The 27,721-nt window shown below is 34.3% G+C and overlaps 1 protein-coding gene across 1 annotated transcript; it reads left to right on the plus strand.

The window, feature by feature from the left end:
- The first annotated feature begins 686 nt into the window (after positions 1–686).
- LOC127878843 (metal cation symporter ZIP14-like) lies at positions 687–23,275 on the plus strand. The gene is made up of 9 exons (XM_052425366.1): positions 687–767; positions 1,654–1,807; positions 3,857–4,026; positions 7,113–7,241; positions 10,398–10,502; positions 13,458–13,670; positions 20,742–20,943; positions 21,836–22,023; positions 22,634–23,275. Exons 1-9 carry the CDS (start codon positions 687–689, stop codon positions 22,796–22,798), a joined length of 1,407 nt encoding a protein of 468 aa, XP_052281326.1. The 3' UTR covers positions 22,799–23,275.
- The last annotated feature ends 4,446 nt before the right edge of the window (positions 23,276–27,721 follow it).

Raw genomic sequence — 27,721 nt, forward strand, 5'->3', positions numbered from 1 at the left:
AAATTCACATAATACTGCAGTGTTGAAGTACAAGTTCGTGGAGAAGTATATAGTTTTATCTAATTGTGGCTATTTTAATACTGAACAGGCTATGTAAATACGGTGATATAAACATATGCATACACATTCGTTCTGATCATAATTATGCTTAGATTTGTTTTAATTGTGTGTATGATAATTACAATTAATTTATTTACTATTCTCAAGTAAATAAGCAGAACTATGTAACATTTTGCTGTATATTGGATCATTTGAAGACAAAAACAGTTAAATGAGAGTACTCGATCATTTGTATCACCGTTTTTTTTTTATTTATATGGTAACATAATGTTATTGTGTCATTGCAGGTCGTGTTTCCGTCTCGATCTTGATAAGGGGATCAAAGATCAATGACAGTCTAAATAACTATTGGAGCTTTATAGAAGAATTAAATTTTCTAGCAAAGTTCTTACTTAAAATTTAAATAAAAAATTATACAAAATTCAAATTATTTTGGGATGACTACTTTGAAGAGTTTGGTTCTTTTTGTTTGTATTTTGTGGACATTTTCGAATGGTCAATCCATAGAACATGATTTACAACTTATAAGACAATTTTTTGTTGCGAATATACGAGACAATATTGGCGATGGATATGATATAACGATAAGCCATCTTGATGCCTACTTTCAAAAGCATGCCATCAAAATGTCCGAAGAGTCTGTAAAAGTGTGCTACAACACCTCAACATTGCCGCCAGTGTTGGACGAGAAGTGTCTACTGGATAAGGTTTGAACTAAAGACTATTGTTTAATTATTACTTTTTTGCAATTTTAATTTTCACTCCTTTCACACTTCCATTATTAGAGGAATTGATGACCATGAGTATATTTAACATCATATTAAAGTTCAACTTTAAAATCATTACGTACACAAATTTATGACTGTACGAATGTTTGCGATCCGGAATTTGCTAAATAAATTACTCTTGAATTTAAATATATCCAAAGTGGTACGAAAATTGATCCAAATCAGTTTTTCTTGAATTATTTGAGCTTTTATGCGCACATACTTTAAGTGACAGCAAGATTAATACATGTAGCTGGGGTTGGATTTTTGCAACTACAAAGTCATTCACGGAACCACTTAGTAAAATGCTTAGGGCTTATTTTTTAAGGAATCTTAATTAAACTTTAGAAAGTTCTTTACATTTTACTATTTTTATATTTCAATGTCTAACAAAAATGTATGCAATTAGAAGACTTTATGACACAGTTTCCAATATAGTTAATACAAATTACATCAATATTGATTTGATATGTTTGGTAAACAAAGCATAGTACAAGTTCTTTTTGTACTGCTTTTCAACTTGTCTGATAGACAGTCTAACATGGTAAAAGAGTTAACAGAAATATAAAACAATCAGAGACTTATTGACTTTCTTGAAATTTCTGAATTGTTTGTGAGCTGTTCTATCGGACTATTTTGCAGGTTGCTAATTTAATTACTAGCATCTGCATGTATAAAAGTGGCATTGTCTGTCAAACCGTCAATCCGTCCGTCCATCTATCAATCCGTCCATCTATTGTCACAAGCTTTTCAGAGCTTTATCCTTAAAATAATATGAGATATCAATAGACATTTTTTAACAGACATAATTTCAATGTTCCAACAGTGCCTGAATCCTAAGGATGTGTATGAGCTGTCTGGACTGTCCAGGAACAACACAGGGGCTGAAGTTGCCACCCTGAGCACCATCTTGCTGCACACCCTGGAGAACAGCGAATGTGCGACTTATGAAAAACACCAGCGTCCATCACAGGCTGAAGGTGGTTATTCAGGGTCAATGGACCTGTCTTATCTTTCAATTAAATTCAAGTTATGATTGAATTTTAAGCTCACAAGAATTTAATGTCATGATCATACATACAAAGTGTTTACAATAGGAATATTTGACAACATCTAGATATTTAAAAATGGTGACTATAAATTAGTGAGGTTTTATAGTATGTAATTTTGTTTCAATTGTCCTAATTTTAATTTTTCCACAGAAGAAAGGAAAATATAGTTGATATGTTAAAGCGAGATTATATGATTTTTATATGTGTTAAAGTGTAATATATTGATACAAATATATTACAAAAACATAAAATAGGCAAGACAAAATATACATGAAGACGAATTTCCTTAAATGCAGCACAGACAAATTAGCGCCCCGAGCCGGTTGTGACGAAGATATTCGTTAAAATGATCCATTAACAAAATTGTGTCTGTGTGTCGTATACACGTATTTGCACCAAATCTAAATTATGATCACATCGTTCATGCATGATATACATGCCGGCGAATTCGACTGTACCGCCTTTTTCGATTTCAGAATTAAATATCTGGCTTATTTCGCATTTTTCAAACATGTTCTTCTTAACTTTTAATTTAATTTATATTGAAATATATGTATAATATGTTTTTTACACATTTTGTATAAATATATAAATATTTGACAAAATCGTTAAATCTCGATAAAATTGCAATAAATACATATTTGTGAAAAACGCAATGTTCATTATTAAGATGTTGATGACTTCTTAAATTCCTGTCTCATTGTCCCTGACATAAAAAACAAAAATGTAGACTAATGTGCGATATTGCTGTTATAAATGTTTTTTTTAAAGTTTCAAGACCACTTTTTGTTTACTATAAAACTTACTTTAAGATTTGAGTTTTGCTTAATTTAAAAAAAGAACAAAGATTGCAAACTCTTTTCAGTTTGTTTGTCTGAAAAACATTTTTGTTGCTATGGTTACATACTTTAATCCTGATCCTGTGACATCACAAAAAAGTACTTAAGCCAGGATGATGAAACTTGGTGTGATGATACAGAAATACTAAATAACTTAATAAAATCTTAATCCTTCCATAACTAAAATAATAAAGCCAAGTGGATGAAACTTAGGGAGATCCTGTTCTTACTTTGACAGCATTAACATTTTTAACCAGGTTTTCCGAAGGAAAAAACTGGTTATTAGATTGGCGAATGCGGGCGGGCTGGCGGGCTGGCTGGCTGGCGGGCTGGCGGGCTGGCTGGCGGGCTGGCGGGCGGGCGGAACAAGCTTGTCCGGGCCATAACTTTGTCGTTCATTGTGAGATTTTAAAATCATTTGGCAGATTTGTTAACCATCATTAGACGGTGTGTCGCGCGAAAAAATTACGTCAATATCTCCAAGGTCAAGGTCACACTTTGAGTTCAAAGGTAAAAAATAGCCATAAATGAGCTTGTCTGGGCTATAACTATGTCATTCATTATGAGATTTTAAAATCATTTGGCACATTTGTTCACCATCATGGGACGGTGTGTCGCACGAAAGAATCACGTCAATATCTCCAATGTCAAGGTCGCCACGACTAAAAATAGATTTATTTTAAAACAAACTTACAAAGGGGGTTAATTTTGTTTGTTCATTTCAAAAGTTCAGTTTGAGTTGTCTCCCTTTATCCGTTTTTTTTCACAATGAAAACCTGGTTTTGTGACAATTTTGTCCCTTGTGTGAATGCTGTTCTCACATGGACAGCATTAACATTTTGTGAATGCTGTTCCTTTTTGGACAGCATTACCATTTTGTGAATGCTGTTTTTACTTGGACAGCATTAACATTTTGTGAATGATGTTCTTACCTGGACAGCATCAACATTTTGTGAATGCTGTTCTTACTTTGACAGCATTAACATTGTGTGAATGCGGTTCTTACTTGGACAGCATTATCATTTTGTGAATGCTGTTCTTACGTGGACAGCATTAACATTTCGTGAATGATGTTCTTGTAACAAATGTTTTCTGATCTGAAATGAGGATTATTTTTAACACCAGCTTCAATTTATAGCCTGGGGATTTGGCATCTTGTGTACGACGGTGATCAACATTTGTGCACTCGGTGGTGTTATCGCCCTTCCGTTCATCAACGGTGACATGTACAAGAAGGTGCTTATATACATGGTGGGTCTAGCAGTGGGGACCTTGGCAGGCAGCAGCCTACTGTTCCTCATACCTGAGGTAAGGGAACTCTCTCAATTTCTTTGAAGATGAGAATATGGCCGTGTAAGTGCAGCTTTTGTAGTCAAAGTCAATCACAAGACTGTCAAGAGAAGATAGCATGTATTTTGAAAGTGGCACAATTACTCATACAAATATAGATCTTCTGTGATCTAAATTTCACAGTTTCTGTCATCGTAAGAGAGAGAAGGTTATATATAAATAGTTTTCGTGTTCTGAATATATACTGTGCAATCGGCCATGCACTTGTCAGACCATCCCTCCGTCTTTACGGACATACGTCTCTATGTGCCAAAGTTGTTGTATTTAAAGTCTCTAAAATAACTGGGTGGATCTCTTGTGCTTTCTCAGCTTTATGGCAATAATGTGTAGATGGTCGTACAAAAATAATTTCTTGCACAATTATTACCATTTCTATTATTCCTAATGATGAAATATGACATTTCTGCAGTGAAAAAACAGCAGTGAAAATAAACACATTGTGTTTTTCACCGGTGAAAATAACACATTTTCGGAACTACTGTTTCTGTTTTTAGATCATATCAAGATTTAGTGCCCTTGTTTGACCCACTTAACAAGCACTTGCTTGTTTAAATCGACATTCCACCGAATCCAACAAATTTTCTTTTCATTTTAAGCTTTTTTTCACTGTTTATTTACAATGTAAAAGAGTTAGTTTAACTTGAGAATTTCGCTGGTATTACAAACACTAACGACGTCATTTTGTGTATTGAAATACTTTGAGGCACGCATTGGAAGAAAGGGTTAATTTTCAGCGAAAGTGAAACAGCTGTTAATTATTTTCTTGAAAAAGGGCATAAAAGAAACAATAAATTTGTTAATGTCAATGTAAGATCGTTTGTTATTTCACTCGTGATCATAGAAACATTACTCTTTCACCTGTGACTGCGCCACTCGTGAAAATATATTTTCTATGATCACTCGTGAAATAACAAACGATCTTACACTGACATGAACAAATATCCTCTATTTATTATACCGCTGCATTAAAATCTGCCTGATATAACGTTGAATGATATATCTTTTTTTATCAGTTCAACAGGAAGTTCTTATATCAGTCAATGATATGAGGTAGGTCATATTACTCGGAATAAACTATAAAGTAATCATTTTTAGTAAAATCGAATCAGATTCAACAAAACAAACAATTTTATACCTAGATGTAATATATTTTAAACACAAAATGCAACACAAACAGCAAATAATATTTTACAAATATAAAGCGCGAGTGCTCATGACGTCATTATTAACACGCCAAACGACAAAAATCATATTCTTTCCCGCTACAAATGAAGCTTCTTAGTGATTTTTTTCATTATTGTTTTAAAATCGTGGACGTAGAGGTATGATCAACTGTCGAACAGGTTACATCTGATCTTTTTGTAATATATCAGGCTCGGCACGAATAAAATAACGGCTCGGAAAGTCTCGCAGTTATATTATTTTAAGATTTGCCTGATACTAGTATATTACAAAAAATATCAGGCAGTAATCTGTTATTCTCTTTATGTTTTCACACTGTAGAATAAATACTGCACTAGCATACAAATTGGCAGCATGAACATGAAAGGAATTAGCGTTGATGTTGATGATTTTTGCAATAACAGGTGTTCGCGATCAACCAGGCTGGGGGAGTCGCTAAATAAGGTGGACGCTGTTTATCAAATGTCAATTAACTAATTCATTGTTAAGAAAAAACAACCAGTATGTTTCATGTGTCTCTCTAATCCAAGCCCAGAAACACATCAATCAGGTTTTTAACCAAATGTTGTCATTTGTTATATTATTTTCCGCTGCAAGGTGATATATAAAAATACCACTTCCATGAAACATGCAAAACATGCACTAAGCATGAAGAATGTTAATAATTAGAGCTGATTCTGACCAATCTACTTAAACAAAGTTAACCCTTGCTCACTTAGAACCAAAGTGAAAATGGCCATGCGCAAACAACATGAAACCAGGGGTCGTATTCCAGAAGCATCTTAAGTTATATTTTATTCTTATCCTTAAATTGGGAAATTTTCTTAAGTGTTTCATTTCATATTGCAATAGAGTCGCATCAAGATATACATTCAAATAACATCATTATGCCAATGTTATTTAAGGAATACCAAAAAACATGTGTTTCCTTATTTAGTAACGAAATACAAAAGATTGTAATTTTGAACTTAAGTAAAATTATTTAAGAAATGACTTAAGATGTTTCTGGAATACCACCACTGAACAGCATGCGAGTAATTTGCAGTCTTTTCAGGTGTTATGGTGTTTGCGGCTCATCAGTATGTAAGGGTTGAAAATGAAGCCTTTACACCTTAAATTTAGTAATAAAGGTATTTAATTAAATTTAACATTCTTGTGGAATACAATTGCGTCAAAATACGTATCTAAGTGGTAAAGGGATAACTTAATTGCTTGAGCTTTATTGGATAAGCATTTTACAAGAATGACAATGAATACGTATTATGCACTGTCAGCCGCAAAGTAAGTGAAGTAAACCATGCAGGACAAATATGTATATTACGTTTTATAAATGTACTGCTTGTCTGCGGTATTTCGGGCTATAGAAAATTAAACATGGGACGTCAATAGGATATTGAAGTAATAGATGGATCTACCAACGAACTCAACAAAACCTGATGACAAACGAATAATTGTTGTTCAAATTATAATGATTTCAACTGACTCAAAATGTTGTCTTATCAACTCCTCCTTAAATACATTATTGATCTCGCTCAGTCTTTTACATTTGAATCACCTTACATGTAATTTGTCTGTTTTTCCACTGCATAAACATATGGGCCGTTATCTGTGAACAAGAGGTTTAATGCATGCGTGTAAAGTGTCGTCCCAGATTAGCCTGTGCTATAAACTTGATTTTTGCAAAGAAGAGACTTTCTTGAAAAGATAAATATCATAAAAGCGTAAAGTGTCGTCCTTGATTAGCCAGTGCTGACTGAACAGGCTTTTCTGGGGCGACACTTTACGCACATGCATTAAACCCTTTTTTCACAGAGCACGGCCCATGTATGTTAAGTACTTATATTCCTCCGTATTCACATCAGGCTTTGGAGCTTACAGAGCAAGAGCTTGACATCAACAGCTATGTGTGGAAGAGTTTGGTCGTGATAAGCGGAATCTTCGCCTTCTTCAACATTGAGCGAATCCTAAAAATGATAACAGAATGGAGAGAGGTAATACTAAAAAGCAGGAACTCCCCCCCCCAAAAAAAAAAAACAACAACAAAATGAATAAATAATGATAATGATAATATAGGGTTCATTTGGGGTTGTTTTTTTGCTCCACCCCATTGTATTATAGAATTATAGAATTTAACAATTGAGGGCCTTACTGATGTAGTTTTCGATCTACAAAAATGTGTTTGCACACACTTCTTTTTTTTCTTTATTGCAAAACAAAATGCAACACATGATAAACATCATTTATGAGTCACCAAATAATTCATTTAGTTACTTATCTTCAACAATCCATAACCAGTTACTGTAATTTTTAAGTACCAACTTCCCATTTAAAATGGACACTAATATGGCCTTGCTCATTTTTTTCTTTCATACCATCATAAAAAGCTTATCTTTTTTATAGAAAAATGAAAAAAAAATGTGATGAAATGTCAATGTTGATAGAAAAAAACATATTTTTCACTTTGTGTTTGTATGAACTTCTTGTTTCAAAGTGAAAACAACAACATTGATATATTATTATTACTGCGGCTTTATGGTAGTTCAAATGTTAACTATTCTCTAAAGGGACTGTCAACCACGACGACGAAGAACTACCAGTTAGCTATACATAACGCCAGTAGATTGATCATCATCGTCACGTGGTAAACCCAGGAATGCAAATTGTGCATCCGTAGTGAATTGTATATATTTTATATATATAATGATCAATCTACTAGCGCTATTGATAGTGTGTATACCGTTATGTCACCTATTTTCGCGATGTACTTTCGATTTCACATCGCGAAATTTTATTACCGAATATAATAAAAATAGGAACTTTTTTCAAGTAATGTAATATACCAGTCTTGATATTTTAATCAATATAAACTAATAATTGTAAAAAATACGGTATTTTAGAACTCTTCTTTTCTTCGTCGTCGTGGTTGACAGTCCCTTAAGGCCTTATAAATGTTATTACATGTTAAGCGTTCTTTGAATTTGTGAAACTTACCAACCAGACAGGAAAAAACAATAACAATTGTTTTTCCTTTAACAACTTAATTGTTTATTGTATTGACATAGAGTATAATTGCAAAATCAATATTTATACATTCATATTACCGGTGTAACTTAATTACATTAAGCTTATTTTAATTGTAATATGGCATACACTTTTTTTCTTTAAAAAAACTACAAAAATAAAACAGCAATATTTTAGACCAGATTTGAGCAATCAATTGCAAACAAAGATGAATTGTATCACGGGTCTTCTTAAGTTCTCCTTAATGTGCATGCTTATTTTTGTGAAATCATTTTAACATAATTAAATCGTTTTATAAATATATCAAGAGAAAAATCAACATGAAAGTGTTGTTTTATACCTCGTCAACACGATATCAGGAACCGGCTTTAAAGTAACAGTTCGGGGAAAAGATCGCTGTTTTGCATACAAATCGTAAAACGAGAAATACACTGTACGTAAATTCATGAAACATATTTGTATTGAGGTTGACATCAAAAACCTGGTCAAAATCGGTTTTGAATTGACAAAATAATATATAAATGATCATAAATACATGCAATAGGCAACAATCATTGCAGCGTCGCGAGTTATGCAAATTATATCGATATTTAGATTTCGCTAAGCATTATTAGCATATGTACAGAAATCTAAGGCCTCTGGCTACCTATAGCGGCTATCTAGCTGCAACATAGCGGCTACTCAGTCGCTACCTGTAGCGGCTGACTAGCCGCTGGGTAGTATTTCACATGGAAATTAGTTTTCCGGCTACTTAGTGGCGGCTATAGAGCGGTTGCCTTTTCTGGCTTCCTTTCGGCTACCTGTTCTGACTACGTAGCGGCTACCTTTTCTGGCTACGTTTAAACGTTGCAAAAATTAATATATATATTTATGTAAAAACAAAACACATTTTCACTGCGAACAGCTCTTTTGAGCTTTATATGGACATGGACAATGTCGAGCGTTTAATGAGAATGCTCCCCAAGTAGGAATCGAACCCACCAACTCCCGATCGCTAGGCGGATGAGGTATCCACTTCACCACCGCGACAATTAAAAGTTTCGGCAAATTGTTTTAACTTAAACTTAAATAATTTATGTTATCCAGCGATTTTGAGTAAAAGTTCATCTTAAGCATCTTTAAGTTTGAAGCGAGATTATACGATTTGTATATGTGTTAAATTGTAATATATTGATAAAAATATGTTACAATAACACACAATAAGCAAGACAAAATATGCATTGAAGAATTAATTTATTTATTTCATTTTAATATTGTGTCGTTAAAAATTCACAGATCGATAGTTAACAAATGTTTATATTATCCTACAAGCAAAATAATTATTAGAAAAAAGTATACATTCCACCTAGCGGCGATACTGAATACAAGGGAAACAAACTAGCGGCGATACTGAATTCAAGGGAGAAAACTGCAGAAAAAAACTGCAGACGCTAAAAGAGTGCACAATTACCTAGTAGCAACGTTGTTTCAACATCCTTCTCAAACGTTCGACCGACGTTTCGCTTGTAACGTTACAGAAACGTTCGGAAGTGGTTACTAATATCGCGACCAGAATGCAGAGTTTCTGAAATGTCCTTGCTACGTTATGATGAAACGTCCTGGTAATGTTTTGTATGCATTCAACGTTATGGTAATGTTCGGTAATGGTTGCCGACGTTGCAACCTAAATATTACGTTTCAGCAACGTTCGTAAAACGTTTGATGCCCACTGGGTGTAGTTACAATTAATTTTTAGATACAACAACAACAACATAACCTTTATTAAGCTCAAATCACATATATAGTGACACATGAGTATACAGTGACAATGCATCTTTTACAAAGAGATATTAACAATTGTGACAGGGTGTTAAACTTTACATAGAAAATAGAAAAGAGAAAGAGAAGTGGAGATGAAAAAAGATATGACACATACATTTGAATTGAGTGGGGGAATGATGATGTTGACCCGAGAAATAAACAAATTTTTTTTCCTTTGGCCTGAATAACCTGTTTGTTAGATGATCATAAAGAAAGCATTTTGGGCTGAGACTACTTTTGGCAGATATATGGTCCTTTGTCTGTTTTTCCAACATATAATACAGAGTTCTATGAAGCTGTTGTTTTAACTCCTTATTGATGACTAGGTGGATCTTGATCAAACGTTCACGGATGAGTGTCCTCAATGTGTAGATGAATGTAAAGACACGTTCATTGGCTACAATTTTGGCAGAATGAAAGCCTTTTGTCTGGTATTCCAATATATATTTAGTTCCAAAATTCTTTGTTTGTAATTTCCCTTTAACTACCTGATAAATCTCAATCAAAGTTATGCAATCTTAACAACCTTAATGTGTAGAAAGATATGAAGAAAGGAATTTAAGTTGTACGAATTTCTGGCATAATTATCGCCCTTGGTCTTTGTTTTCATCAGAGAATATATTTTTACGTTGTGTCTTTTATTTCCAGAAATTACAACTGCTATAATGAAATTTCATTTAAGTTTAGCATGCAGAGAAATTGATTATTGATGATATTAAAACATGAAACAGTGCTGTGTGGATTTTAAAGAAAACCTGTAAAATGATGAAAACAACCAAATCTGATTTTTTAAAACGTTACAGTCAGTTTGTAATAATGAAATATTATACTAAAAAGGAGCAAAATTTGCAAACATAAGATCAATTAATGGATTGAATTAAACAATAAGTGTAAATATATTTGTAATGCATTGTCACAACTATTTTAACTACAGTTGTCACCAGTGTCTGACACTTTGTTCATTTAATATAATTATTCTACACATGTTTGATTTTCGGCTACTTTTTGGCAACAGTGTCCGCTAGCGACTGTTTATTTAATATAGGTTATTGTACCAAAGGTTTGTTTTCGGCTACTTTGTTGGCTACATTTTTCGCTAGCGGCTGACAATTTGTTAAATTAATAAAAATATTTCACGTGTTCTGTTTCTGGCTACCTTTTGGGTACAGTAGCCGCTAGCGGCTATGTGAGCCAGTACCGGCTATAGGTTTTGGCTACTCAGCCGTAACCTAGCCGCTTATGGCTGACTTTCGCTACCTCCTGGATACCCATTTCGGCTACCTTTTTAGGTAGGGGCTAGGTAGCCGCTACCTAGCGGCTAGTCAGCCGCTACCTTTTCATTTATGTACGGGATGGACGATAAATACATAGATTTAGCATTTGTTCTTACCTTCTCTCCGCTAAATTTGCCCGTATCCGCAATGTTGTGTGTGTAGGTTTTAATTAACGTGTCGATTCATAATTAATAATTACTAGGTCGTTTTTTTACCGTACTCAACCCCAAAATAAAAATCGCTATATTGTTTGTTTTCACCGATTTCAGCCGGATTTTCAGTGATATCCTCAATAAAAACACGTTTTCTTACGATTCTGCATATATATATAGCTAGGACCGGGGACTTTTTTGAAAGTTTTATGACTAATGGGGAAATATTTTGTTTACGAATAGCTTACACTTTAAAAGGCATTTGTACATAGATGTCGCTTGATATGTCGAACTGCTATGTAAACCACGTAATGTCCATATACTCTTTACTACATTTTAATTAAGAACATGTTCAAGTTTCTGAATTTAAAGATCAAGATATACAATTCACGATTGACTATAAACTTTTTCTCGACAACTCACATTTATACCATATGGAAAAGCTATACAATACAGTTCATATAAGAAGCAATTTACGAACAATGGTGAACAGCACCTTAAACTCGAAATCAAAAACCTAGAAACAAATCTCACTGATGAAAATGTTCAAAATATCAATAATTTAAAAGCTGAACTAAAAAATATATATTATGAAAGATTAAAAGGGTTATTAGGTCCAGAGTCGAATGGATTCAAACTGGTGAAAAACCCTCGAGACTATTTCGTAACCTTGAAAAATACAAGTAAAAGACAAAAACTATAACAAAATTAATGAAAAAGGAATGGTAAAAGATAACAATCTGACATTTTGAAAGAGACTGCCTCATTCTATAAAAAAAACTATACCAGTCTCAAAATGTAAACGTACATGATAATGATTTAAATAGTAATGTTAATGAAATAGAAATACCCACACTTTTTAAGGGTACATTCAAATTGTCTAGACGGGCCAATGCCACTTAATGAGGCTCCGACTGTGCTAAAAAACATGTCAAACAATAAAAGCCCAAGTTCATTTGGTTTTACAATTGACTTCTTTAAAGATTTGGCCAAAATTGGGTACTTTTGCTTGCAAAGCTCCTAATCATGCTTTTATAAGTGAAAAGTTATCATTTACTCAAACACAAAGCATAATTGCCTGCATACCAAAAGGTGACAAACCTAGACAATTTTTGCAGAACTGGTGCCTTATATCTTTACTAAATACCGCATATAAAATGTGTTACGGATGCTTTGCGAACAAGATAAAGCTATACATAGATAAACTGATAAGCAACGATGAAACTGGATTCAGCATGGGTAGGTTCAAAGGAGAGAACAAAAAACGTATTTACGATATTCTTAATTACACAGCGGAAAACAATATCCCGGGTCTGCTAATAGATTGTGAAAAGGCATTCGACTCACTGTCATGGGAGTTTGTTGATCGGACTTTGGCATGGTTCGATTTTGGACCTGACATTTTAAAATGGTTTAACGTACTGTATAAAGACGGGATATATGAGGAAACGCAATGTGGGTTATTATCATTTTTTTCCTATACAGTGCGGTTACAGATACGGCGATCCGCTCATATATATAGTATAGACAAAAATATGTATTCTATTCTTTGCTCACCTTTACTTTATTAATTTTTAAATCAACCTTTTTCCGCTCTATTGCTCCAAAGAACGTTGAACAATTTAATTTACAATTTTGTTGTGGTTTAATGATTTTTTTGTTGTATCAATGTTCTAAGTTTGGAATGATCAAAGTTCGCTGTCACTGAGCAAGTTTCCATAAGCCGTCTGAGAAGAAACGAATAAAACAAATACATTTTAATGAAAGGACATTGACGGTTATTTGTCAATGTTTATGCTTTTTTAAACATCATTTTCCACATTGTCGAAATGTTATTTTTTATTGGTAAGTACAGAAGTGTAATCAATAGGATGATGTTTACGTGTACCATTTAAAAAACTTTCGAGTTTTCTGGTATTAACTTGCTATTCTTTATGTTATGTTTATATCAAACTTTAAGAAGAACAACGACAGAACACGAAATACGGGTGCGGCAATGGACTTCTCATCGTTTCCTCAAACGAGAGACCCGCTGCTGAATAAAAACGTTGATGGTCTTCCTCATCTTTCACCGTGCGGCGAAAATGATTCATCTGGCTCGGACAAAGACAGTACAGGGACTTCACGCATTTCTATGAGAGAAATAGACCAGGTGCGGGACGAAAATACACAGGTATTGGATCAAGTGTCTTAAATTGTGTATGTTTTTAACTCACCTGAGCGCAATGTGCTCGTGCTCATGGTGAGCTTTTGTTATCGCCTTTTGTCTGTCGTGCATTGTGCATCTTGCAGCGTCATTATTTACCTTGTTAACACTCCAAAGACCACCTTTGAATGTCCGATCATCATGAAATTAGGATCGAAGATTTGTGCCAATTTATCTTGGACGAGTTCAAAAATTGTTCTAGTTGGTTAAAAAACATGGCCGTTAGTGAGCAGGGCAATTATCCTTATATGTCCATATTAGTTAAACCGTGATAACACTATTAAGACCGCATTTATTGTCCTATCTTCATGAAACTTGCAAAGAAGATTTGTCACAATTATATCTTGGACTAGTTCGAAAATAGACGAAAATGACCCTAGATTCTTGACAAATATTGCCGCGGGAATTTTTCATTATGTGGCTGTATATAGCTATTGTAAAACCTTGTTAACACTATAGAGGCAACATTTATTGTCGATCTTCATAAAATCGAGTCAGAAGATTTGTCCCAATGAGACCTTGAACATGTTCAAGTTTGTTGAAAAACATTGCTGCCAGGGGGGAATGGAATGAGTGATATATTGGACGACTGTTTATGGGGAAAACTGAACCATAACTATTGCTGAAATTGGCATATATATGATCTACTCGATGGCATTTCATCATATCTGGGAAACACCACGCGCGAACATAAACATTGTGATGTCTCGTCATGAAAAGCGCTAGCTAACCGCCATCTTGTTGCGCAACAAAGAAACTGAGTTACGCGTTATTATTTCAATATACAAAGAAGAAAATATTCTGTTTAAATATAATAATTACAAATGTCAGCCGTGTGTACAATTTATCGTTGTTGTAATAGTCATGACGTACAACTAAGAATGTGGCATCGTGTACATCATTAGCATCATAAAAGTGAGTAAGAAACCAACACAATAATCGAAACTTATTATTAATAAACGTTACACACAATTGGGATAATTAAAATATCAATCGCAACTGAAACCGTTTTGTAAAAAAAGTTGATGACACAATTTTAGCTTTAACAAGAGTTGTAAAAAACAACGTAATTTAGTATGAAAACGGCACGCTTACCTCCATGACATCGTCAAACCAATGTTTATAACAATCAAGATGACAACTTTAATCCAATGTTGATAACATTAGAGTTGAATTTTAAACAAAATGCTCTTCAATTTTTTATTCTTCCATCATGTCCATTTCTTGATCAAAACTTATTTTAACCACATTGTTGTATTGAATTTCTGTCGAAGTTTACAATTTTGCATGATAAACACACACTCTGAAATAGGTTTTGCATTTTGTTCGATGCTTTAAATAAATAAAATTTGCTGTTCAAAATCACCACGTTCGACATGTCCTTTAATTCCAGAAAATTAAACTTAGTGTGTTTCGTCACAGAAATGTAGTCACACGAATTATGTCATACTGATCGTAATATAAAATAAAAGCGCTAAAGGTATTGTAACTTAATAAAAAAATCTTATGCAAAGGTATGAGGATGTTTTGATTAAATCACAAAGAATCCGGTATATACAGAACAAATATGTTAAGTTAGTCAATAGTGCTTTGGCTTATAACAATGATTTCCGAAAAACTGCGGTAGTTTGCTCTTTGAATGTACTTAATATCATAGTAATGGGAAATGAAGTTGAAATTTTTGAGGAGGCTATTCGAATGGCAACGAATATTGTTATCGAAACTTATTTTAAACCACACTGTTTTATTTTATTCCTATCGAATTGTACAATTATGCATGATTTTTTTATAGTATTTTGGGATAAAATCTCTGTGAGAATTATGCTTACCATCATCAAAAGCACAGACAGAATCGGTTTTATATTTTATTTGATTTCCGGCGTTGCTTTTGGAAAGCAGACACGTGTATTTAATCTCCCTACTCATTCAATCCAGCGAAACACTTAAGGTGTCGCAATTCTTGTAAATAATATCTTGCTTTAGTTTGAAAATGGTTCTGGTCTGTTGAAAAACAAGGCCACCATGGAGTGGGAAATTGTCCTTTATATGGCTTTAGTTAAACATTGTTTACACTCTAGAGGCAACATTTATTGTCCCACCATCAGGAAACTTGGTCAAATGAATTTTCCCAATTATGTGATAAAAGAGTCAAAAAATGGTTCCGGTTGCTTGAAAAACATGGCTGATATGGGGCGGGGCATTTTTCCTTGTTGTGTTATATATGGCTACAGTAAAACATTTTTAACACTCTTGAGGCCACATTTTTCATTTGATCATAATGAACTTTGGTCAGAAGATTGTTTCAAATAATATCTTGGACTAGTTCGAAAATGATTCTGGTTGGTTGAAAAACATGGCAACCAGAGGGCAGGGAATTTTTCCTCATATGGCTATTGTAAAATCTTGTGAATAATCTAGAGGTCACATTTATTTTCCAATCATCATAAAACTTGGTCAGAAGATAATGATATTTTCGAAGAGTTCGAAAATGGTTCCGGTTGCTTGAAAAACATAGCTGCCAATTGTTCTTATATAGTTATTTATGGTTATAATAAAATATTTTTAACACTCTAGAGGACACATTTATTGTGCGAACTTCATGAAATTTGGTCCGAGTTCAACAGTCGGGTACTTCTTGGTTGATAAAAAATGGCAGCGGGGCATACTTCCTCATATTGCTATAATAAAAACTTGTTAGCACTCTTAAAGTCACATGTTTTGTCCAATTTTCATGAAATTTAGTCATAAGATTTGTTTTAATGATCTTGGACGAGTTCGAAAATTGTTCCAGTCTGTTGAAAAACACCAGGGGGCCGTTTAGAGTTCACTCTTATTGAAACTTGATAAAAAAAATGTTCTTATGATATATTGGGCTGCACAGAACAGTCCGTTTCTTTGTATCTCAGGTTAGCGACTTTGGGCCTTCAGGCCCTCTTGTTATTGTTATTTCTAGTTCACATGAGAATAATGTACTAATGTTGAGCTTTTGTGACATTCTTTATCTGCCGTTTGTGGTGTGTGTTGTCTGTGGTCCATGGTCAATATAAGCCGTATGAAAACTCTAAAGGCCACATTTATTGTCCAATCTTCATGAAACTTGAACAGAACATGTGTCCCAATTATATCTTGACCGAGTTTCAAAACAGGTTAAGTGAGGTCTGAAACTTGGTCTATCCAATAAAAGAAAAAGCTTGTTTATACTCTGTAAGTCACATTTATAGTTGAATCATTATCAGACTTAGACAGAACATTTTGTTCTAATGATTTCTCAGGATGGTTAGAAAATGCTTCCAGTTGGTGGAAAAATATTTATGCCAAGGTGCTATAATGAAAGGTTTTTAACTCTCTAGAAGTCACATTTTAGTCCAATCTTCATGAAACTTTGCAAGAACATTTGTTCTAATTATGTCTTGGCTGATTTTGAAAATGGTTCGGGTTGTCTCAAAATATGGTCACAAGTGAGCGGGTCCGATACTTGGTTAGAACATTTGTTCTTAGAAACTCTTGGTTTGAAAGTGGTTCCGGCATGAAGAAAAACATTGCAGCTAAGGAGTGGACTGTTTTCGGTATAAGACTGTAGTAAATGGTTATTAACACGCCATAGACGTCATATTTGTTGTATCCAATCTCTATAAAACTTGGTCAGAACATTAATTATTTTTATATCACAGCAGATTTGTGAAAATTGTTCCAGTCTGTTGAAAAACAAGGGTGAAGGTGGGTGAGGCAGTATTTTTTTATATGGCTATGTGAATTAGCTTGAAGATACACGTTTACTGTTTGTTCTTCAACATATCGTTAGTTTCTTTGTTTATGAAAAATGCATTCCAACCAAGCTGGTAATCAACTTGTTTTCATTTTTTTGCGGGCACTGTGTATTATACAACGACAGTATATTTATCCAGCTATTACATTTACTCTGCAGAAATATTATATTAAGTTCCTAATAGCAAGGGTTGAACATTAACCTATTGGACTTGAACTGTATAAATATATTTGACATTATCAACAATTAAAATCTTAGACATTCATTTTTGTTTTAAAAGTATGAGCTATTTAATGTCCGTTTGTTATTATACACTTATACAGTCGAACCCAATGGCTCGACGCGACCGTCAATAAAAGTTCCGGCCATCCGGTATTCGAGCCAACCGATTTATAATATACTTATGTTTTTATAATGAATCTGCAATGGATTTACTTCTCCAGTTGAAGAGTATTCTTACTGCATAAACTCTGTACGATTTTCTGCTATTTAATTAATTAGAACCAAATATATACTCAATGTATGTAATCAATATTTTAAAGTAGTTACAAAGTAGTAAAGTAGTTATTACCAGTAACTAGCAGGCTGTTCTGGTTTTGATCTGTTTGCACATAGCCATTTTCACTTTGCTTCTGAGTGGATATTGGTTAAATACTAGTAAATATGTGTTGCCTTGATGATAAATAACCCCGATGTAGAGAGGATATTACTTGTATCACCATGGACCGCATCTTTGGGCGCAAATTCGTATGCAGAAGTTCTCTTTAACTTTGTCATGTACAACATTCCAACTTGCACGTGCTGTTGCTTATAGCATGAGTTAGGGATGTGTGACGTTTGTACTCCTACGCTCAAACTTACAAAGGTTCCCCCTTTTCAACTTAGAATTTTATTGTCACAACTTGCTGCAGGATACGACCTACAATTTGTGTGGGTACTTATCACTATGTGTTTCAGTAATATTGATGAAAAAATAAACTTAAGACTGGATTTGTGCATTTAAATGTCCATCGACGATAGACTTTCTTTTTATTATGCTCCCCCAACTTAATATGCTCCCCCCCAAAAAAATGTTGGTGTAGCACATAGTCGCCGCTTCATCTGTCCGTGCGTGTGTCCGTCCGTCCGTGCTTAATTTTTGTCCGGGCTATTTCTCGGCAATTAATGACCGGAATTCAATGAAACTTTATGGGAAGCTTCACTACCAAGAGGAGATGTGCATATTATCAGCCGGTTCTGGTCGGATGATTTTTCACAGAGTTATGGCCCTTTGAAATTTTCCATTAACTGTACATATAGTGCAATTCTTGTCTGGGCTAGTTCTCAGCAACTAATGACCGAAATTCAAATACACTTTATGGGAAGCTTCACTACCAAAAGGAGATGTGCATATTATCAGCCTGTTCTGATCGGATGATTTCATCGAGTTATGGCCCTTTGAAATTTTCCATTAACTGTACATAAAGTGCAATTCTTGTCCGGGCTATTTCTCAGCAACTTATGACTGGAATTCAATGAAACTTTATGGGAAGCTTCACTAACAAGAGGGGATGTGCATATTATAAGCCGGTTCTCGTCGGAAGATTTTTTCACAGAGTTATGGCCCTTTGAAAGTTTCCATTGTACATATAGTGCAATTTTTGTCCGAGCTATTTCTCAGCAACTTATTATGGGAATTCAATGAAACTTAATGAGAAGCTTCACTACCAACAGGAGATGTGCATATTATCAGCCGGTTATGGTCGGATGAGTTTTCATAGAGTTATGGCCTTTTGAAATTTCCTATAAACTGTACATATAGTGCAATTCTTGTCTGGGCTATTTCTCCCCAACTACTGACTGGAATACAATGACGCTTTATGGGAAGCTTTACTACCTTGAGGAGATGCGCATATTTTTTGTCGGTTCTGGTTAGATGATTTATTTAGAGAGTTATGGCCCTTTGACATTTTTAAGTTGCTTAACCATCAATCGTATTATTTTATCCAAAGTTATGCCCCTCAAGACGTTTCCTTTTATCTGAATATATAGTGCAATATTGTGACAAAAAACGTTGGGGAGCATCACCCGTCTCCGACGGTTTCTTGTTTCAACTTGTTAGTCAATGCTTCTTAACATAAATTGGCATATAAGCTTATTGGCTTTGTCTGCATAAACAATCTTACCTTATTTTACAATTTCCATTTTTACCTTTTCTAAATTGGATTTTACATGCATTTGAACAATACAGTTTATGCTTTGTTAAAATAGGAACTACACAGTACAGGTCTTTTCAATTGGAAAACAGTGTTTTATGTTGCTAATAACAATAACATGATACATTGACATGAGATTCACACGATAATGCTGACATGTACTTTTTATATTGAATATTCTCTGACTTATGTAGGAAGTCTTCACATGACACATTTGAATCTTGTCATAAAGGGTTTCTAGTGGAAAACAACACTTTTGTTATGTCAATCACCTCCTATTTGATATCAAGCGGTTATGTATCAGGTCCTTTCAATAGAGCAATTATGTCGTTCAAAGGAGAGTTTTCTTTTTCTTATATGTTATTTAAATGCAACTACAACCTTATGTTTTATATAATATGAATTGGATTTATATAACAAGTATATTTATAAAGTCCTCAAACTGGTTAATTTGTAAAAAGTAACATTGTTAACACACATTCTTATATTTTTGGTTAAGTTGTTGGGACTTTGATCGGATTGTTGAACATGTATACATGTTGGAAAATGAATCCTTTTTCACTGCTTAACTCTTCCCCACTTAGAAGCAAAGTGAAAATTGCTATGTGCAAACAGCATAGAACCAGAACAGCTTGCAAGTTACTCGCAGTCTGTTCAAGTTTTATGCTGTTTGCTGCTTATCAGTAACTAATGGTTTAAAATGAAGCCTTTCAAACCTTTATTTAGTAAGATGTAACTTTCTAAGGGACTACACATGCGTCAAAATACGTATCTTAGTGGTAAACGGTTAACCCTTTCGATCTCAGAAGCTATTTTGAAATGGCTCATGCAACCAGCATAAAACCAGAACAGCCTGCGAGCTACTCGCAGTCAGGTTATATGATGTTTGTTGCTCATAAGTATCTTAGGGTTTGAAATGAAGCCTTTAAAACTGAATTCAAGTAACATAGGTCAATAATTTAATTTGATTTTCTTAGCGACTTCAAACCTGTTAAAAGTGCGTCTCTGAGTTTTTAAGGGATTTATAAACATATATCTAAAATTACTGAACAACCATTCTCTTGTTATTTTGTTCAGGAGGACTTGCCACTCCATGTCAGGAAGCCTCATCACCACAACCACAGAAAGGTGCAGCCTGTAGCCTGGATGATCATATTCGGTGACGCACTCCACAATTTCATTGACGGCATTTCAATAGGTGCTGCGTTCACGGAGAGCATACTTGCCGGTGTTTCAGTCTCGATTGCTATATTTTGCGAGGAGTTGCCGCATGAATTGGGTGATTAAAACGTGTTTGAGTTCAAGTGTCACAATGATTTAAAACAATAGGTGTGCTCAAGAAAAGTTTGTCCGTAGCATGATTTTTAAAATGTGTTATTTTTATCAAGTTTGGTATTCATAAACAATTGGTTCAAGTTTGCCAATTAGAAAATAAAGTGTTTAAGTTTGCGAGTGAGGTAATTAAAAATGTACATAAGTTTTCTAGTGAGGTTATTAACAAAAATGCTGTAAGCCTATGTTTGCCAGTTAATTGATGAAACAAAATCTGTTTAAGTTTTTTTCTGAAGGATGATTTAAAAATGTTTGAGTTTTAGTTTGTTTATTGCATTATCGACATTAAATATGTGCTCAAGTTTTCCAGCGAGGTGATAAACAAACATGATGTAAGCTTGTGTTTGCCAGTTAATTGATTGAAACAAAGTCTGTTCTAATTTGTTAAGTATGATGATTTAAAACTGTTTGGGATTTAGTTTGTTTATTGAATTACATAAAATGATATATTATCTACATTAGGATTAATTTTACATTTTGAGATCAAGATTGGCAGTTAGATGGTACAAAATATGTGGTTAAGCAAGTTATTGAAAATTATATAAAATTGTTCATGATTGTCAGACGGGTGTATTTGATAAACTGTTGTTGCTCAATTTAATTGCTATTTGGCTTATAATTGAACATTCAAAGCTCTGATTAGAAGGCATTACACCATGAGGGTTTTATTTCTTGTTGTCATATAGCCAAAGATAATGCAACATTAAACAAAAACCTAATTGGTTCCTATTTCATGCACCTAAAATGCAAAAACAAAATGCAGCCACTTTCATTTTTCACTGGAATATGTCGTTAAAAAATTATTTTAAAAGAAATAATCAATATTGTGATTGTTGTAGGTGATTTTGCTGTGCTGCTGAATGCTGGAATGAGGATGAAGAAGGCGCTGATGTACAATTTTATGTCTGCCTGCATGTGTTACCTTGGCCTCATTGTGGGGATATTTCTCGGTGAAAACACAGCTGCACATACCTGGGTGTTCGCATTTGCTGGCGGAATGTTCCTGTATATATCGCTGGTCGATATGGTGGGATTTAGATTTGATTCAACTTTTGTAGTTGCTGTCTTGATTTTGTTGTATCTTCCTTTTATTCTCATAGTCATGATAAATGTTTGGTTGTTTCCGTTGAGCTTCACTTATTATTATTGGTGGATGAAACGGTTCCTGTAATATAATGTTTTTTGCAACCTCTAAAATAGGAACTGTTGTAGTACAGACTTATATAGTTTTTCTCCATCTGTACTCTAAATTACAAATGAGAAAGCTTTAACCATTGGAGCCTCATGATGCAATTGGTTAAATGGTTTATGCAATTACTGAAAACGAATCTTAAGAATGGTCGTAGTTGCTGCTCCAAGTCCAAGTGCTTAGCATGTTGTTATTTATCGCATTCTTAAGAAAAGTAAAAACACAACTTTAACACTAGGGGGGGCTATTGCGCCAAAGTTTCGATCTTAGTTTGAGACAGATATTTCATAGTCAAGTGCTTTCAGAATCAGTTTTTTAGAATTCCGTAGACATTTGTCATGTTGTCCATGATTCCATAGTGAGGGAAAATATTCTCCTTCAATCCCTAGTCCTTGGACCTTTTGTCCGTTATTCCATTAATAATGGGATCAATGTCCATTTATTTCAGTTGCCGGAAATGAATGCTGCCACGGAAGTAGAAGATAACAAGAACATGAATCACTTCACCATATATATACTGCAGAATCTAGGACTCCTTACTGGCTTCGGTTTGATGTTGATAATGGCGATATATGGAGGTAGTCTAGAAAATGCCATCAAAGGCATTTCATAAAACTGCTAGTATAGCTTGCAAACACTAACAATTGCCACTTGCCATTTTGATATGTTCATAAGTTTTCTTCATACTAGAATGCTTTTAACCCTTTACCACTTAGATTCGTATTTTGACGCATTTGTGTTCCCTTAGAAAGTTAAATATAATTGAAGACTTCTCACCACATGTAGGTTCATGTTTTAAAGGCTTCATTCCAATCCTTAGATACTGATCAGCAGCAAACAGCATAAAACCTGTAAATGAGTTACTCGCAGGCTGTTTTGGTTTTGTGCTGTTAGAACATAGCCATTTTCACTTTGCCTCTGAGTGGAAAAGGGTTAAGTAAATATGAATATATGCTATTTACTAAGTGTTATAATTGGTTTATTCTTTGAAACCCATTGTGAAACAAAATCGATTATTAATGTAGGACAAAATTCAAAATGATAATAACGTTCACAATTATCAAGTTATTGTTGGCAAGCTATACAGGTGAAAGAATTCCCATGTTTTAAGTGTACTTTTTTCAACTTTGTACAAACAATAAGGTGGGCATTTAATGTTTGGTTTTAGTTTGTTTGTGATATTGTTTTAAATCTATGTAAATCTTTTAAGAAATTCTATACAAAAATAATATTTTTATATACTTCTTTTACGGGACTGTTGGTTTGTTTGCTTCTGTTTACATGACCGTTAATCACATGGGCCAATGCAACTTCCGAGGTGGCGCTCAGGCCCGGGTGTTTTGAATTTCATTAATAATTTTACAAGGTGATTAGGTTTTATATGTTATTTCTTCAACATATTTCGCAATATGTGTTTTAATCGGGCAATGTAGCGCGATTCTGCGAAGATTAATTCATCCAATCATGTACAGAAACAAACATTCGCAACCCATTAAAACACTTAAAAACCTTTATAGGTTTTAAAAAGCAGTTTGATGAATTGTTCCTGTGTCACGAGAAAATTTCCATCCAATTATATCGCGTACGGCATCAAACGATTGCGTACAGCATACATTAGATGCTACATGCACAAAAATATTGGCTTTTTGCGAACAAAGTAGATAATGTTCCATTTTTTCCAAAAGAGATGGAGCCAATGCTTAGGCGATATAAGGTGGCGCCAATGCCGGATGATTCAATTAACAGTCGTATCGCAATGGTATTATTACATGACGTACATTTTATTACACGCGGCTCAAATGTGCTGAAGTAGTCAACTTACAAAAAATAATGTAAGTCTCAATCACTATGTATTTCATGTAATAGCATCATAATCACAATGTGCTTCATGTAATGTCATGTCAATCACGTTGTTCTTCATGTAATGTAATCTCAATCACTTTTTGTTTTATGTTATGTCATGATAATTACTATGTGTTCATGAAATGTCATCTCAATCACTATGTGTTGCATGTAATTTCATCACAATCACTATGTGTTTCATGAAATGTCATCTCAATCACTTTGTGGTTCATCTAATGCCATCTCAATTACTATGTGTTCATGAAATGTCATCTCAATCACTATGTAATCATGAAATGTCATCTCAATCACTTTGTGGTTCATGTAAAATCATCTAAATCACTATTTGTTATATGTAATGTCATCACAATCACTTTGTGTTTCATCAAATGCCATCTCAATCACTATGTATTCATGAAATGCCATCACAATAACTGTGTTTGTCAAGTAATGTCATCACCATCACTATGTGCTTCATGAAATGTCATCTCAATCACTATGTGCTTCATGAAATGTCATCACAATCACTATATGATTCATTTTATGTCATCTCAATCAATAAGTGCTTCATTAAATGTCATCTCAATCACTTTGTGTTTCATGAAATGTCATCACAACGACTGTGTGTGTCTTGAAATGTCATCTCAATCACTATATGCTTCATGTAATGTCATCTCAATCACTATGTGCTTCATGTAATGTAATTGTGCACAAAACCCTCTTCTATTGAGTACATACAAGTACTCCAGCCTCTTTGGTTGCAAACTTCTAGAAGCTCTGTTTACTTGGTCTTTTTGCTTTCATACATAGCTCGATATCGGGCCTGATGTTTTTCTGTATAATACTTGGGAAAACCAGCTTCTTGGCAAGGTCAACCTAAATGCTTCATCCAGTTGAGCCGTTGAGAGTTGAGGTTCTCAGTGTCGGCTGTCGCTGTGCAGTTTCACCTGTCTTCACGACGATGATAATCAGTTGTCGCGGTGTAAAACTGCGTTCCTTTTTACTTTCTTGTTCAAGCCACTCAGCCGCCTTTAAAAGGCCGTTGTTTTGATGACATCGGTATCTTCCTTGTGACAGAGCTGAAGGGCAGCAAGAAAAGGAATGTTTTATAGTGACAGGACAATCACAAATTTTGAATTCAGGATCTGGCATAAGTCCCCAATGGCAGAGGTTTGTGGGGGATGGTGGAAGGTCATGGACTGGCCTGATGAGGAAGGAAAGTATAATGGAGTCATTCTTCCAGATGTCGTCAAATTTCTACAGCTCAAACTTGTCTCTTGTTTTCTCTTGCTCTTCTGACTTCTGTCTGGATCAAGATGCGCCTGTCTTTTTTGTCTGATCTGCTCCACAGAAGTGTGTTTGTAGCTTCCAATCCGCTGATGTCTGACAACATTTAAACCTACTATGTATCTGAGCTTAAGCCAATTCTAGTCAATCTGAGAATTCCATCAAGCGCAGAAACATTGTAGGATTGACAATTGTCGGATATCATGGGATTGGAGAAACAAAATCACTTCTGTGAAGAAAAGCAGACAAGAAAAAGACGCAAGCTATGATCCAGGCCGAAGTTAGGAGGGCATAAGAAAATCAGAGACAAGCTAGCATGGTAGAAATAGGTACACAGGGAGCATGGATAACATGGAATATACTAGACAGGAAATTGACGAGATATGAAAGTATGACTCCATCAGACTTTCCTTCCTCCTGAGGTCAGTCAATGACCTCCAACGATCCCCCGCAAACCGCTGCTGTTTGTGACTCATATCAGATTCTAATGGCAAACTATGTGATCGTCCCGTTACTCTCGAACATGTTTTTTTTCTGGCTGCATTACAGCTCTGTCACAAGGAAGATACAGATGGCGTCATGCCAAGGACCTCAGAGAGGTGGCTAACTGGCTTGAACCAAAAAGGAAAACGAAACGCAGTGGTACTGCGCGACAACAGATAATCAACTTGGTAAAGCCGGTTGAAACTGTCTAGAGACAGCTGACAAAAAAAAACCTTAATCCTCAACGGCGCAACTGCATGGAGCATTAAGGTTGACCTAGCCAAGAGGCTGTTCTTCCAAAGTATCGTGAAGAAAATCCTCAGGCCCGACATAGTGCTGTGGTCAGAGGCGGGGAATATGGCCCTTCAATAATCGGAAATTTTCAACATAAATGTTTTTCACCCTCTAACATAAAAAGTTTTAATATTGTAATAATCAAACGTGTTGAACGTCATTGCATACATAGCATAATACTTTTTACATCTATGCACCTAGAAGTAAAGTTTTAAGAAGCATTTACAACCCTATGGCTATAATTTTGATATGACGTTAACATATCTAACACTAGAGTTTTTAGTGACATGTACATCTCTAGCAGCGATTTATAGCTACACACCAAGCTTTAGAGTGTTAAGTGGAATTTACACACCTAGCACAACAGTTTTGAGAGACATTTACTCACCTAGCACTAGATTGTTTAGGGACATGTACAAATATGGCACTAGCTTTTTGAGTGACATTAACACATCTAGCACTAGATTGAGTAACATTTACACATCTTGCACTAGATTTTTGAGGGACATTTACACACCAAGCACAACATATTGAGTTACATTTACACACCTAGCACTAGATTTTTGAGCGACATTTACACACATAGCCTTAGATTTTTGACCAACATTTACACACCTTAGACTAGAATTATAAGTGGAATTTACACACAACACTTATGTTTTGAGTGACATTTACAGACATAGCACTATATTTTTGAGTGACATTTACAGACCTAGCATTAGTTATAAGTGACACTTACATATGTAGCAGTAGAGTTTTGGATGTCCTATACATACATAACACTTGAGTTTTTATTTACATTTACACCTAGCACTAGTGCATCTACCCACCTGAGACTAGAGCTTTGAGCAAAATTGACCCTTAGCACAAGGTTTTTGAGTGACATTGACACGCTAAGCGTTACTGTTTTTAGTGACATAATACTTGAATGACAGTTTACGTTCTAGCAAAGTAATTTTCAGCAGCAAATATTTTGTCTTGGCCCGTCAATAGCATTTATTTAAAATTACATTCTTTAATATTTATAACCCTCTCAAGCAATTAATATTACTTATGATCACAGGGGTTCTCTATTTCGTAATTAAAAGCAATCTTTTTTTAACATGCAGTGAGTTTTTTTGTAGAGCTAGCAAGTGAGCCTTTTAATGCATATTCTTCAAAGAACACATTTTGAAATAATTTTTACAATTATGTTATATTTTTATCTTTTTGTCATGTTTATTTTTGTTTTCATCTTTGTTTCATGTTTATTTTTGTTTCCATCTTGTTTTCATGTTTATTTTTGTGTTCATCTTTTTTTCATGTTTATTTTTGTTTTCATCTTTTTTCATGTCTATTTTCATGTTGGTAGCCTGATTTAACTATTTACATAATATTTAATATTTGTATGTTTGGTATATTAGCTTCATCATCATTTTTCTTTAGTTCAATAGATTTTTGTAACATTTTTTTCATGTTCTGAACATTAGGTGAATACATTTTGAATCTGGGATTAACTTTCTGGCAGAAACTGAAATTTATTTGTATCAAACAAATAAAAAGTCTGTATTTTCCGTATACTCGTGTGTTGTCTTCTACTCCTATCTTGTATTGCCCTCTGCGTTCTCAGGGAAAATCTGGCTAAATGCAT

This window comes from Dreissena polymorpha, chromosome 4 (genome assembly GCF_020536995.1).
Source record: "Dreissena polymorpha isolate Duluth1 chromosome 4, UMN_Dpol_1.0, whole genome shotgun sequence".
Classification (NCBI taxonomy): Eukaryota; Metazoa; Mollusca; class Bivalvia; order Myida; family Dreissenidae; genus Dreissena; species Dreissena polymorpha.

Excerpts from the sequence above, each read along its gene's own strand:
- LOC127878843 (XM_052425366.1), top strand. The coding sequence starts at position 687 with ATGTCCGAAGAGTCTGTAAAAGTGTGCTACAACACCTCAACATTGCCG. Across the intron at positions 13,671-20,741 it reads TGCGGGACGAAAATACACAG|GAGGACTTGCCACTCCATGT; the intron begins GTATTGGATCAA and ends TATTTTGTTCAG. Across the intron at positions 20,944-21,835 it reads GGAGTTGCCGCATGAATTGG|GTGATTTTGCTGTGCTGCTG; the intron begins GTGATTAAAACG and ends TGATTGTTGTAG.